Source organism: Dipteris shenzhenensis, chromosome 12 (genome assembly GCF_047967505.1).
Source record: "Dipteris shenzhenensis isolate YYH24624 ecotype China chromosome 12, Dip_SZ_1.0, whole genome shotgun sequence".
NCBI classification, from domain to species: domain Eukaryota; kingdom Viridiplantae; phylum Streptophyta; class Polypodiopsida; order Gleicheniales; family Dipteridaceae; genus Dipteris; species Dipteris shenzhenensis.
Window position 1 is genome coordinate 46784436 of NC_141607.1, and position 14615 is coordinate 46799050.

At 44.6% G+C, this 14615-nt stretch overlaps 1 protein-coding gene across 5 annotated transcripts in view; it reads left to right on the forward strand.

The window, feature by feature from the left end:
* Positions 1–14615, forward strand: part of LOC147896308 (uncharacterized) — a 111990-nt gene that overhangs the window by 51996 nt on the left and 45379 nt on the right. For 4 of the 5 annotated variants that reach the window (XM_087382927.1, XM_087382928.1, XM_087382924.1 and 1 more), the window contains 3 exons: positions 3330–3582; positions 3737–3896; positions 11744–11980. In XM_087382927.1, coding sequence (XP_087239053.1) covers positions 3330–3582; positions 3737–3896; positions 11744–11916 — 586 coding nt within the window. In that variant the 3' untranslated portion in view covers positions 11917–11980. Of the gene's footprint in view, positions 1–3329; positions 3583–3736; positions 3897–11743; positions 11981–14615 lie in introns of those variants that run through there. The other variant, XM_087382925.1, reaches the window with a different exon arrangement.

Sequence of the window (14615 nt, forward strand, 5' to 3'; positions counted from 1 at the left end):
GTACTGACCTTTGGTGGTCTTGCAGATAGCTCAAGGATAGAGATAGCATAGAACCTCCAGGTTAGCTGTGGCTAACCATTCAGAGGGTGTTTCAACACAGCCATATGGCAGTGCCTTCAAGCAGCCATGACATGCTGAACAGGTCCAGCCAATAATCTAGTCATGCAAGAGCTTGCAGCAGCTTGAATAGGGACAAAACCTATAGAGAAACGATAAGGTTTGCAGTGGAGCGATAAAAAATAGACGATACTTAGACACAACTGAAGAACGGAACTCAGAAACATAGTGCCTATCGGTAAACTGGATACAAGAACCTCAAGCCGTTGTGTCTCAAGGACCGTGGCAGAGACGAATCAGAAAGATGATTCCATGTAGAGAAACGGTAGAAAAGATAGCAGCAGAGGGAGCGAAACGCAGTCCTCCGTGTAGCTCGATGATGACGAAGATGATGAAGGGCTGGAGCTGCCCTAGGAAATGGCTAAAAACAGCATGCTTTGAGGAAGGAACCTTCAGGCTATCTGGAATAGCAACATGATGAAGAAAAGGAGCTCATCTGGCTGTAGATTTGGAGGTGTATGCGCAGCAGAGGATGAGGAGATGTGGAAGCTTGTCGGCAGCCACTCAGGAGTAGATCTGGAGCAGCAGCTGGAGGTCTAGGGCTGGTGGAGAGGAATAGAGGGGCAGAGGATGGAGCAGGCATAATAGCCAGATCTGGAGCAGGAGGGGCTGCAGCAAAGGATGGAGGAGGTGAGTGTAGTTGCTTAACACCCCCTCTCAATTGCCGATTTGGAGGGGCAGACATTGTGTGCTTGGAGCTTCGTGTAGAGATGTCGACGGTGGTGGTGGCTATCCCTGCGAAATGCCCAAGAGATGCAATGCAAAAATGCAGAGAAGGTCACAAGAGGAGTGCCCTTGCAAGGGAATTGTTCACTTCCTCAAGTGCCTGAGTTACACGTATGATCAGCAGAAATAAGAACACTGTGAAGCTCGAGAGAATAAGCCACCCCCTCTCACCGCCGAAAGGTGGAGGGAAAAGCAAAGGTAAAGAACAAATATCTCGTAGCAGCACTGATAATCCATAGATGGTGGGATTCCGCCAAAGGAAGAGGTCATAGCTGAACAGTGAGCCAGTGTGTGCCCGATCTTGGACCTCGGGAGAGAGGAGTCTATCCCTGCCTCCATGCATGTAGAAGATTCGAAACAACAGTCATCAAGACACATCTGAATAGAAAGGGTCTCGCCTAGGCAGAACTTGTAGATCTTGGAAGTCGATGCCGATGGAGATCTGGTAGAGGTGAAGGATCATGACCTCCTTGTTCGAAGGAATGGGGAGTGTCAAGCCTGAAACCGAAAAGGGAGGGAAGTATGGGAGTAGAAGATGGAGGTTAGAAAGGGAGGGAGGGATGGGAGTAGAAGATGGAGTTCTCTCCCGTAGTGCGCAGCAGAATGAAGAGGAAACTGATAGGTTCATAGGAGTGATGCTCCCTGTATCTATGTCCATGAAGAAGCAGGATCTTTAGATCACCAGAGATCTGGGGTCTTTAGATCACCATGGCTCTGATACCATATAGAGAAATGATAGGGTTTGCAGTGGAGCGATAAAAAATAGACGATACTCAGACACAACTGAAGAACGGAACTCAGAAAACATAGTGCCTGTCGGTAATATGAAAAACTGAATACAAGAACCTCAAGCTGTTGTGTCTCAAGGATCGTGGCTGAGACGAATCAGAAAGATGATTCCATGTAGAGAAACGGTAGAAAAGATAGCAGCAGAGGGAGCAAAACGCAGTCCTCCGTGTAGCTCGATGATGACGAAGATGATGAAGGGCTGGAGCTGCCCTAGGAAATGGCTAAAAACAGCATGCTCTGAGGAAGGAACCTTCAGGCTATCTGGAATAGCAACATGATGAAGAAAAGGAGCTCATCTGGCTGTAGATTTGGAGGTGTATGCGCAGCAGAGGATGAGGAGATGTGGAAGCTTGTCGGCAGCCACTCAGGAGCAGATCTGGAGCAGCAGCTGGAGGTCTAGGGCTAGATCTGGTGGAGAGGAATAGAGGGGCAGAGGATGGAGCAGGCATAATAGCCAGATCTGGAGCAGGAGGGGCTGCAGTAAAGGATGGAGGAGGTGAGGAGCAGCTGCAGGTCCTGTCCTCTTAGAGTGAGGGGGGTAGGGACTGTTTTATAGGCCTGACCCAGGAGGTCGGCCAGCTGGTCGGCCAGTTCTGGTCGGCCAATTCTGGTCGGCCAGTTCTGGTCGGCCAGTATTGGTCGGCCATTTTTGGCCTTTCTGGCCACTTGTTTGGCCCTGCTGGCTGTCCTTTTGGCTGCCCTGTTTGGTGCCTTTTATGCTTTTGGCTGGCCTTAATGCCCCTAAAATAGGGATTGCTGATAGCTGGTATGTTTGCCCCTAAAGTGGGGATTGTGGTTGCTTAACAAAACCTGGGTGAATCTGCCATATACCAGGTTAGATATGTGAAGCTGGCCAATCAGGACAGAGAAGGGTTGGTGAACAATACAGGTTGGGCAGATCAGATTTGGCTTGTTCTGCGTTGGCCAGCAGAAAGGGGGCGCAGGGAGGCAGGGGGTTGTGTGCAGCCTGTAAAGGGCGCCCCCTAATCCTCATTCTCATCCATCTTAGCCTCAGCCTCAGCCTCAGTCTCCACAGAAGTTTCAGACCTCACAACCCCTCTTGTATTGAGTCAGGGAGTAAGGAGAGCAGCCCTCTCCAGTCGACCCTACAGGAAGGTCCAGCCTTGACCATTGTAATCAGCCCATTGGCTTCTCAGTACAGTAATACAGAGGCTCACACTCACATGGGTGCAAAGCACACGAGTTCTCTCCCTCCATTCAGGTTATGCTTCCGCTTCAGTTGTCATTGGCAGGCTTATCAGAGAGTATTACCGGCTTGTCTGTTACAGCAGAAAGCAGCATATTGAAGCTTCCGTTTATGAGCCATGGAGTTTGGCCATTTCATTTCATAGTTATCAATTTGCAAAGTATTGTGTGAGAATCAAATTTCTATCATTAGATTCTCATTATGTTTCAATGGAGTCGTGATCATTACTCTAAAATATAAAGGAACATATTTTTTGTATTGCCAGGAGGAATTACTGACTTTCTGCAGAATATATTTTTAAAGGTAAAGGTCTATGGCACTTTTTTGATTGGGCTTTCCCTTTTTTGGATGTGATTTCCACAATGTAAAACTGCATCAATCGTTCTGGCATATGAGGGGCCTTGATCATGTCATGCATGGGAACTCAAGATTAGCAGGAAAATTCACTATGCAATGTGCTGAGGTCACAGGTCTATTAACACTGAAACAGCTTGCATACTGCAGCTCTACATGGACATGAACAAGCGTTGCATCTTTTGCTGTCTGCTGGAGTTGATCCTATGATCCCGGACAATGGAGGGAGCCTTCCCATACATGAAGCGGCTATGGGGGGCCATGTAGAATGCATGAAATCACTTTGGAGGGTTGGGGTGGATCTTACTGCAAGAGATGGCTGTGGTTGCAGTCCTCTCCATCATGCAGCCAGAGGAGGTCACTTAGCAGCATCACGCTGGTTGGTTGAGGTATATATATGTCAGTGACCTGCCTCTCTGTTATTCACTTCCATCATCACCTGTACTATGAAGCGGAAATCATAGGAATTTCACTTAAGGTGGCAAATTCTCTTGACTTGAAATGTCTTTAGTTTGACAGTTTATTGGCCCTTTGGATTCGCAGAAAGGCGTGGACGTTGAAGTAGAAGATGTGAATGGTTCAACGGCTCTATATTATGCAGCAGGTGCAGGCAAATTAGAAATTGTGAAATTTCTGGTGCATGAAGCAAGGGCAGATGTATCTACTACAAATAATCATCGAAGTGCGCTTCACATAGCTGCAGGTGTGCTAGTTTCATTCTACCAAGAGCAAAGTTTTGCATGTATGTGTACTCCACTGACACGCTAACAAATTTGTCTAGTCGTGTTTGGGTGAACTCAATTGTGATCTACAAATTAAAGTAGTGAATGACTTGATTTTACGAAGTAGAAATATGTGGTGCAAGACTTTGCTCTATGGCTATCGGTTAGTGATGGACCTAATTGCTGTTGTCTTTCTACTTGCTAAGATGCACCATCGCACCTTGATCCATTTTTGCCATATTTTTACATAGTTGGAAGCTTTTTTTTTCCTTCGCTCGGACGCTCGGAAGATTTTGCTCGAAAAATGGTCGTCCCTGTACTACAGCTCTCACCACCCCCCAATGGGTTTCAGAGATATATGTATTCATGTTTGTGTTTATATTTGTCTTGGGTGCAGATGCCAGCTTAGTTTCTCCACCCATTGAACTCATTGTATTTGGTTTTTCAGTCTCATATACCCTTTGGTCTTTCGAAGACATTAATAAACTCTCTCTCTCTTTCTCTCTCTCTCTCTCTCAGCATCAAAATGGAATGATATTGAAAAAATACAGAAATCATTTCTAAGACAGCATCTGGGAGTTGAAATTACTACACCATACTCAATCATGCTTATTGAGACTGGTACAAGGCCCATTGAACTGAGAGCACTACGAAGGGTTTTCAAATACATAAAGAGGGTCGAGTCCATGGGGTCGCAGAGATTACCAATGAAAGCATGGGAAGCAAGTAAAAGGCCTCAAAAGACAAACAAAAGCAAGACGCTATCATCTGGTTGGTGGCAAGACATTCAGAGATGGTTCCAAAGATGGAGAGTAACATCCTACTTGGAGATGTCATTTGGGGAAATGGATGAGAAGGCATTTCATAAAGCTTTGTTGGGAATATTGCAGCAAAAATGGCAATCAGCTGAAAAAAGGGCTAAGTATGAGTACTATTGTACGCATGTCAATCCCATTTATTGGGACACCTACTCCAAGGAGGAAGAAAATGCACAAAAATACATAACTATGCCCATACCTGCAAATGCAAGGAGAAGCATTGCACTCATCCGCACCCGATCACACACTCTGGAGATAGAGAAAGGTGCTTGGGGAGATGTCTCAAGGGAACAAAGATTTTGCAAGCTGTGTGACCAAGAACAAGTAGAGACAGAAGCACATGTCCTCCTTACATGCACACGGTATGCTTGCATAAGGAGGCACTTTAACAATATTACAGAGGAACACGACACCCTAGCAAGCTTGCTCTCACATAGCCATATAGCTACTCTGGGTAACTATATTGCCAAGGTTCTTAAATATCGTGAATGTTGTATTACTCAATGTATTTCAAAATAATTGTTCTCCCCCCCTTCCATAAAAGGAAGGAGACACTTGTATCGTGACTTTTATGGGCCCCATGGGTTGGTATTTCGGCCCCCAGAGGACGGTAATACATTCTTCTTCTTCTTCTTCTCTCTCTCCCCGCCCGCCCCCCCCCCCCCCCCCCCCCCCCTCCTCTCTCTCCACAAACACACAAACACATACGTACACACATATGCTTGAATGCATGTATGTATGTACACACACGTTAAACTCTGAATGCTTTATATTACAAGATAGCTATCCAAAAAAAAACTGGTAAGCCAAAATATTACATTAAGTGAAAATGTCCATGTAGGACAAATATGTCCATATACACACTTTTTTTTGTGAAACCAGTAACTATAAAATTAACATGAAATCAATGTACATGACATTAGACTCCAAAGGAGAGCCTAATGAAAGAACTCAAAAACAGTGAGAAAACACTTCAAGGCTAGTAGCATCCAAGTCCCTCGCAGCATAACTATCATATAAAGATTGCTTGAGGGACATTCTGAAGAAAGCATATGCCTGAGGAAACTATTGTCCCATCCTAAAATGCAATCTCTGTGTCCAAATAGTCCATAGTACCCAAAAGCGAGCCCAGTGAAAGAAAAGGAGGAATGGAGACATCTGAGGTGAGAAGCATCCAAACATCCAGAAGAGTTTCCCGAATCTGATAGAGGGAAACCGGAGCCGTAGCAAATGAGAGACATGAGTGATCAATATTCGAGAGTGCGGGCAAGACCATAACAAATGGGGAACTGTCTCATGGTGATGAGAGCAACGGCGGCAGGAAGAGGAAGCGATATGACGTGCTTCCAATTTCACCCCAATGGAAAAAGCTCCCACTATACATCTCCAAAGGAAAAGCCTCTGTTTCAATGGCAATTTAGCTTTCCAAAATTTTCTGAGTTTTGATTGCCACCAAGATAAAGGCCTATCCAAATTCCAAAGAGTGTTGGCATGCTTATCAATCCATGGCGGTGGAAGAAGAAATCTGTAGACCATGGAAGATGTCAAATTATACAGGTAGCAGGAGACAAGGAAATCAGATTCCAGTCCAGTAATCTGTCCTGAACAAACAACGGAGGAACAAAAACAAATGGCCGCAACATAGTTGTAAGTATTCTCCAAATGGGCCTATGATGCAAACCCAAGGGGAATGTCCTGCAAGCTTGTGGAAATAAAATGTTGATCCACCACATCTCCGACAAATCTTATGCCCAATTTCATAAGATTATATGCTTTAATTGGTGCCTGTAAAGCAAGAGGCGATTCAAACACCTTGCTCCAATGGATGCTTTTCAAACGAAGAGAGTTACCATGATGGGAGGAAGCACCTGACCATTTAGCATAAGAGAGAATTCTCTTCCAGTCATGAATAAAAGCAGTAGAAATAGGACAGCCAGGAATTTTCCCCTGAAATTTGGTCATGACTGCTTCCCAGTGATCTGTAATCCAATGCCCATATGCATGGGACTTCATGTTTCCACACATAGCTGCTAGCATAATAGCCCATGGCTGTTTTTGCTGAAAGAAATCAGCAATCATAGTGCTCTTTCTTGCCAACATATGAAACTGAAGATTGAGAATATTCAGTCCGCCATGAGTCTCAGGAGAACATACAGACTGCATGGGAAGTAGTCGCAAAGCCTTTTTGTGAGATTTGCTTTTCCAAAATATCTCCGTAGCCTGGGACATATAGGAAGCCAAATGCTTAAAAGACCAGTGAAGAAGAGGCAAATAAAATTGCACATATGCCATAATGATAGACTAGACTATCCAAAGTCGAACATGTAGAGGCCAAGTTGACAAGTGCCAGTATTCCAGCCTCTTGTTAATCTTTTGAAGCACCCATTTAAGCTGTTGTTGAGGGGTAATATTCCAGCCAATTGGATACCCTAAATGCCTCACAATGGTATGGGAAGAAATAATGTGGCCTGGCCAGAGAAGTGCATGCCAATCAGCTTCTTTCAATGCTAGAAGATTCGATTTCTGAAAGTTGATGTGCAGTCCAGCAGCTATGCCAAAATCATTCAAAGTATGCATCAAATGAGAGAGGTCACTTTGAGAATTCCTGGGCATGAAATATGAATCATCAGCATATGCCTGTGCAAGAAACGGCTGTCCCCCTGGAATTTGCAAGCCATGAAGCTGTCCTGTATTTGCAAGATGGTCCATATGCAACAATAACGGATGAGTAGCAATGGCATACAGTAGCGAGCTAAGAGGGCATCCCTGTCTCACTGAACGGGTCATAGTTCATGTCCTTGACAACCCACTACCAAGCAGACACTGTGCAGTGGCATGAAAATACAACCAGTAAATAACATGAACGAGCCGAGGGCCAAATCCCAATTTATGCATAGTTTGAGAAATAAAATCCCAATGGACAGTATCAAATGCTTTCGCAATGTCCACTTGCAGAATGAGAACATCTTGTTTAGAATATTTGGCATACTCAATTGCAAGCAAAACATTGGAGATATTGTCAGTAATCTGCCTTCTGGGAACAAAGCCATACTGCGTGGGATGAAGTCCGGCTTGCAAGATAAATCGAACCCTAAGGACAATCATCTTGGCAATGAGTTTGTAGATGACTGGCATAAGAGATATGGGCCGCCAATCAGCCATTGTCTCACACAATCTTTTTTTGGGGATCAATTTGACAAGCCCATGTTTCCAAGAAGGGGGAAGAGATTGTTCTGCCCAAGCATGATTGATCATAAGAAGAAGAGTGTGCTTGAGATCACCCCAAAATGCACGGAAGAATTCAACAGTCAATCCATCCCAACCAGGAGAGCTGCCTTTACGTAAATGACTCAAAGCATCATCTAGTTCCTTAAGCATAAATGGCTGCTCCAATGCATGAGCCTGTTCTCGAGACAATATAGACTAAACATGCATAAGAAATTGAGACCTAGCTGCGTTCACTTGCATGGAATGATCAGGCTGAGGAGAAAAGAGATGCTGGAAATGACTAGAGCATTGCGATTCCAGTTTTGATTTGGAGGTGGTCCAGGTGCCATCATCCTACCTGATCCTGCAAATATTCTCCTTTCACCTATCTGCATGCAGGCTTTTAAAGAAGGCCTTGGAGGAGCAGCCCTTATCCAAAAGGGGTTTCACACACACACACACACACACACACACACATGTTGATGGAGAAGCTCAAGAGAGGGGTCGATGATGAGGCTCTTTAATATTTGCCAAATAGTTTGAAATTTGTCTTAAAACAGGTTTGGGAAGAAAACTCAAATTTTTTTGGAACTGGAGTGGGAGGGGATCGCTAAGCCGTAAGCCTTTTTGGGTAGTTGGGACTTGTAAGATTTCCTTTTCTATCTTGGCAGCTAGTCCCCTAGCCCTCAATTCTAGAAAAAGAATTCTTTCTTCCTTTCCTTTGGATATTGTTTGGTTGAGGGAGATGTGCGAAACACCTCCATTTTTGTTGGATTCCCAAGACTTCCTCAAGTATTGCATCATCTTCTTCCCACCATCGGAGCCCTTTTTTTAGTGTGCTTTGTGAAGTAGCTCCACTTCCCAGATTGCCTCCTTCAATGACAGAGGCAATCAAAGCCCTCCTGAGAAGTCGAACATCCTGAAAATGAGCTGAAAGATCCTGCCAGCATCGTATCTCTAGCTTGGTAGAAGGATGAGAGCCATTGGTGGCACTCTCGGTTTCATCATCCTTTTTCAACTGCTACAACTCTTCTTCAGAGAATAATATTCGCATGGACAATGAGGTGGAAGAGGATTGATTGAATGAGAAGCCATTCACAAATCTATGTGGAGAGATGACTTGAAGCCTTGGAAAGAACACAATCTGCCGTTGCATGAACCAAGGTAGCCAAGGGCTAAGGATGGAGGGGGAAAGGGAAGGTGCGAGAGGAGAGGAACAGAAGGGAAGGGAGGGTTAGGGTAGATGACAGTCATACAACACTGTATGGGCGTCTTTATACATTGTATGGTTGCCGAATAGGATGTACAGACAGGGCAGGAGCAGGCTGTACATATGCATCCTGTAGGGAGAGGTGGAGAGGTGCGAGTGAGCTAAGGGGACTGTACGTAGGGGGGGGAGAGTTGCGGGTGAAGGGGGGGGTATATGGGGGGTGGAGAAGCATGCCTAGGAGGGAAAGAAGGGGGAAGGGATTGGCTAAAGGCAGAGATGCTAGGGGAGGAAGGTTGAGGCAGCAGACGGCGGATAGCAGCAGTAGTACCCTTCCAAAGTTTTTTGATAGAGTATCTGATTCATAATGCTCCTCCTAGAGGTTGGAAACCTTAATGTCATATTGTGTACGGAATATTTGAACACTTGGATTTTTCCTACTTTGAAGCTGTGATGTGACGCCATCATTACCCTTTAGTTTGGTTTTTAAAGAAGGCTCAAGCACTTTGTAGGGCTTGTACAGCTGGAATACATGATACCAAAAATGAGCGATATCCAGGATGTGGGCCATGCGATGATAAGGCCTAGAATCATAGTTACCGCGGAACGGCGTTCCGTCTTCTTGGAACGCCGGAACGCCGGTCCGGAGCTGCAGGCGTGCCCGGAACGGGCGAAACGGTAGCGGAACGTGTCTATTAGGCGGAACGTTCCGGAACGTGCCGGAACGTCCAGAAGGCAAATGACCTTGTATTTGTTAATGCGAACTTGTGTTTGCTTAACAAATTCAGGGCTGAGTATACTCCAAAGCCATTTATTGGATTTTCCCTTAATCTTGGTGACAATGATGGTAAGGATTAGCCAAAGGGAGAGGATGATGTGGAGCAGCATGAGGATGAGCAGATTGAGGGACAGCCTGGACAGGAGGATGAGATCCCACTTGCTGATGACTAGTCTTTGACTCACCAGTTACCTTGGCCCTTGAGGCTAGTTTTGTACTTGTCATACTTGATACTTTTGTCATATGTAAATTGTACTCAGCAGCCAGCTTTTTGTATTTTCAGCTATTATATATCCTCATGCAATGTACTTTCTTTTCAGTTTCCATTTGGAGTCTGGACTCTGGAGTCTTTAAATTTTTAATGTTTAAGACTTTAAAGTTTAATCTTGGATATTTTAAATGTTTTGTCATTTTATGTCATATGCTGACATGTCATATGATGTGGCGTTCCCCGACGTTCCCAATCCGCTCCCGTTCCCGTTCCTGCTCCCATTCTAGCATCCGACGTTCCCGGAACGTTCCCGTTCCACGGTAACTATGCCTAGAATGCCTTAGAGCTAGCCAACAGTGGGTTTACTGATAGAAGTAGCACAATCTAGGGATGGCACCACTTTAGAAGGCTCATTATTATTGTTGAATGGTAGAAAAATTATCCTTCCTTCGAAAGGCCTCGCGGGCCTGTAAGACAAAAGAACATGCAAGTCAAAAGCCCAAGGGAGTGCATGAGGTGGCTCGTATAGAGTGTGTAAAGCAGCTCCAACAGTATTACAAAACATAACTATGCTTCTAGTCCTATTATTGGATGACCATCATTACACTAGTCTAAGACACAGTCTTTAGGCTTAGATTTGGATTCCGTAATTAGTGCTTTTCCCTCCCTATAAACAGCCCATTTTCCTTCTTTCTTGGCTGCCTTCACTTTGGTAAGCTCAATGGTTGTTTGTTTGAGCCGCTTCAGGGTGAGCTCCTCAGATATCCAGATTCTTGTGCCTTTCAGCTTACAGGTTTGTCTAAGAATCTTTACCCTTACCTCCTACTTGTGCTTATGCCCCTTTTGAAGCAGCCCCATAGCAGATGCAGCAGGAGCAGTCATCAGAAGACAGAGCACGTTAAAAACAGAGTTGAGTATTCCAGTCAAAGAGTGACTTTTTGGTCAATGTTGTCTTTTGATCGACCTGGTCAACGGTTGGAGTTGATCATCTGACCAGGTTGGTCCAGAATCATTTGGGCATCTGTCTTCCTCCAGATTTGGTCCAGAACTCCCTCAATGAGCAGATCATAACCATCTCCATCTTCCATCTACAGGAAGGAGGAATCCTTTATCAACAATTGTAATTTCAGCCTTTTGGCTCAGCTGTATTCAGCCTTTTGGCCAGATACATTACAGAAATACCCTCTTTGCAGGGGGGGTGGGGGGGTGGCGCTATTGCAACCCAACCCAGCCTCATATTACACACACATTCACAGCAACAACATGTGTCTTTGTATGCTTTTCTTTTCAGTTCTATCTCTATTTCATTCAGCAGTTAATAGGAGACAGTGAGTTAGACTCCTCCCTATTACAGATCCTGAATTATGGAGTTGTGTACTTCAGATTTTGGACCATGACTTCTTAATTGCATTATTTGTTTGAAAGTAATTTCCTACAAATTCAGAGTTTAGTGTTCTGTCTTTCTGGATCATGTTTGGATAGCCTGTGGTTCTTTCAATAGTAGAAGAATTTTGTCAGAGTTGAGATCAAATTCTGTCGTCTTTCCACCTTACTATTCTTGTTCCCCTATTAAAATGTGTCTCTGCTCTGTTATGGATCATCTACAGGATGGGGTCATCTGAGGGTATGCGAACAGCTTATAAGGGAAGGTGCTAACGTCAAGGCCAAAGATAAAAATGGACATACACCTGCTGAAGTGGCAAGGCTCTGTGGCCGTCTTGATGTTGCTGATATGCTACTTAGAGCAACTACACCACGAGGAGAAGCTAAGTGCATTTAAGTTTGCCGACAAAAATTGCTTGGTGAGTAAGGTCTTAAAATGACAGGTGGGCATTGTTAGTGCTATACAGTCTCTAAGGACTTCTGATGGAGGTTTCTAGGGAATTTTGGCAGAGGTTTCACTAGCAACGAGCCCCCTTCTTCCTGGACACCACACTATGGCACTCCTACGCATGCACACTGGATGACATTTTTCACAAGCCATCACCTGACCTCTCACAATCAGCCCGTTCTACTTCTTACACACTTTTTACAGCCGGTGGTGTTAAACATGCAGCTTTGAAGCTCTCTAATGGTCAAGCGAAAGATCGTGGGGGACTACATACTTAATACATTGCGTATGGAGTAAGTACTATGGTCTCAATATTAGCAAAGCTTTTTAACTAGGTGGTTGCACCAGTTTCCATCACATGTGGATTCTTAGCACAATCACAAGCCAGGGTCCATGGGCCTTAAAAACGATAAGACACATTATGATTGGGAATGTCATGTCGAAAATCTATGCATCAATGGGCATGTCATGTCCAAGTTCTATGCATCAATGCTTGACATACACCAGTTTGCAAAGCTTTAGAGCCTCAAGACCAAGGCATAGGCAGGCTTTTGGGCTGATCGTGCGAATCTAGATCACATACTCAAACCCAAATGTGTCACTGCTGCTTTGTAGATTTTCACAAAGCTTTTGACTAGTGCTGAGATCTCGCCTCATTAGACACTCGTAGGATCTAGGGTATGGTCAAGAGATCATTCGGATAGTCATAGCATTGTATGAGAGGGTCTCAAGCAGAGACCTTCATTGGAACACTAAGGAGGACATGATGCTCTCTCATTGGATCCCTGATTCTCATCCTCCTTTATGTCGATGATGTGGTCTTACTCTCATTTTCAACGGAGGGCCTCCTTGGATGCATTCTATATTCTCTATGAGACAGATGATTTGAAGGTCAATCTTAGGTGACGATCTTCACCACATTTTGAGAAGCCATGCATAGAGCCCATTTCAATCGCATCCTATGGCGACGATGCAAAGCCGGAATGAACAAGGGATACTCTACACTTGCTAGGATCGAACAACAATGCTTTAACTTTGATTTTTAGGATCCCAAGAGTAAGTTCTTCTTTTTGACTCCTTGGTACGCCCAACGGGCATGTATTCCGATCCTGGTTGGAAGGTTTGACCTATTTGAGGATGATTGTGCCCAAGTGGAGAGACTCCAAGTTCTTTTGCTATGTCACGAATGATTTGAAGTAAGCCGTCAGACCCACATCAGTTCTCAAGGAGTTTGAGGCATCTCCACTACAGCTTGATGCAGCATTCCAGGTGATCACATACCTATATCGAGTCAAGGAGTATGGCTCTCATACCTTAGGTTGACATAGGTTACCATGGATGGCCCCATCTTCATCTATGACTTTAGATAGTTGAGGGCAATTAGAGGTGTTGATACACACGTACAGGTAGATGGTTTGAGAGTTTGGGGCTCCATGGACATATTACCTTCCTTTCAATATAGCATTGAGGCCCCTTTTGTTTTACTCACCTACCACGAGGTTAAATAGGTTATTTGAGAAGATCACTTATAGCTACATACATTCAAGACTTGGTTGGCACCAATGAGCTTCTTTGTGAAGCTCGGCTTCTACATGACTAGTGCTTATGGATATCAAATGAGGGCTTCCTTTATCCGCTAGGCTACACACGGACCCGCCCCCCCCGGCCCAAATTTTTTGAGGATACCAATCGGGCAGTTTTGTGTCTCATTGCATTGACTACGTATTGAGAGTGATCAACTTGAGGGCATGTCTAGAGAGGGTCGCATTTGTAATCAATGCGATAAGTAGGACATTGTGTCGGAGGAGCATTTTGCTTTCAGATGGTCTTTATACTATGAGATTCAAGGTCGTTTTGATTGTCTCTTTAGGGATGGGTTCAGACCCCTCTCTAATCTCCTGTCTTACTTGGGTCAAAGATCCTTGGTGACTTCCATCCATGAGGCCGTTCGAACACAGAGACCATGGCACATAGATGAGACCAGGGCGCATAGCGAGATTCCACTCAGAGCATGATCAATGAGTTTTTATATCTAGATGGGACCAACAGGCACCAGGGAGACAGGGAAGTCGAGGCCCGAAGGAGCGAGGAGACAACAAACTCGCCAATGGGCCGATGCATAAATTAGGTTTGAATTTTCCCTCCATGTTTACTAGATTGGAGACCAGCCGACAGGCGTGAAAGTGGCACTTAAGCGGTGTAGGATCACAACTAGGAGGCCACAATGTGCCACACACACCATTCGTTGCCAGCGCTCTATCATAGGTTTTATACTTTCGCAGCCTCGTACATCATTGGGATCTCCGATGGGCTTGATCCCTCTGTCGGCATTCAGAGGACCATTGGATTGATGCCACGCCATTCCATGGGCTCATACATGTTATGTACTAGTGTTTCATGTTTTGTTTATGTTGCATTTGCCTTGTCTTGGGTGTAGATGTGCGCTAGAGATTCAACTCATTGTATTTGGTTTTTTTTAGTGTCATAGATCCTTCAGTCTCTCAAAGATTGTGTTTTACACTATTCGGTTTGCCAAGCTTTGGATGTATATAGGTAAGAACGATTTGACATTTGTATCATCAATGACCTTTTTCGATGATCACAATAGCCATATCTTCCTTGGGCAAAATATTCTTTGAAAAAGTATT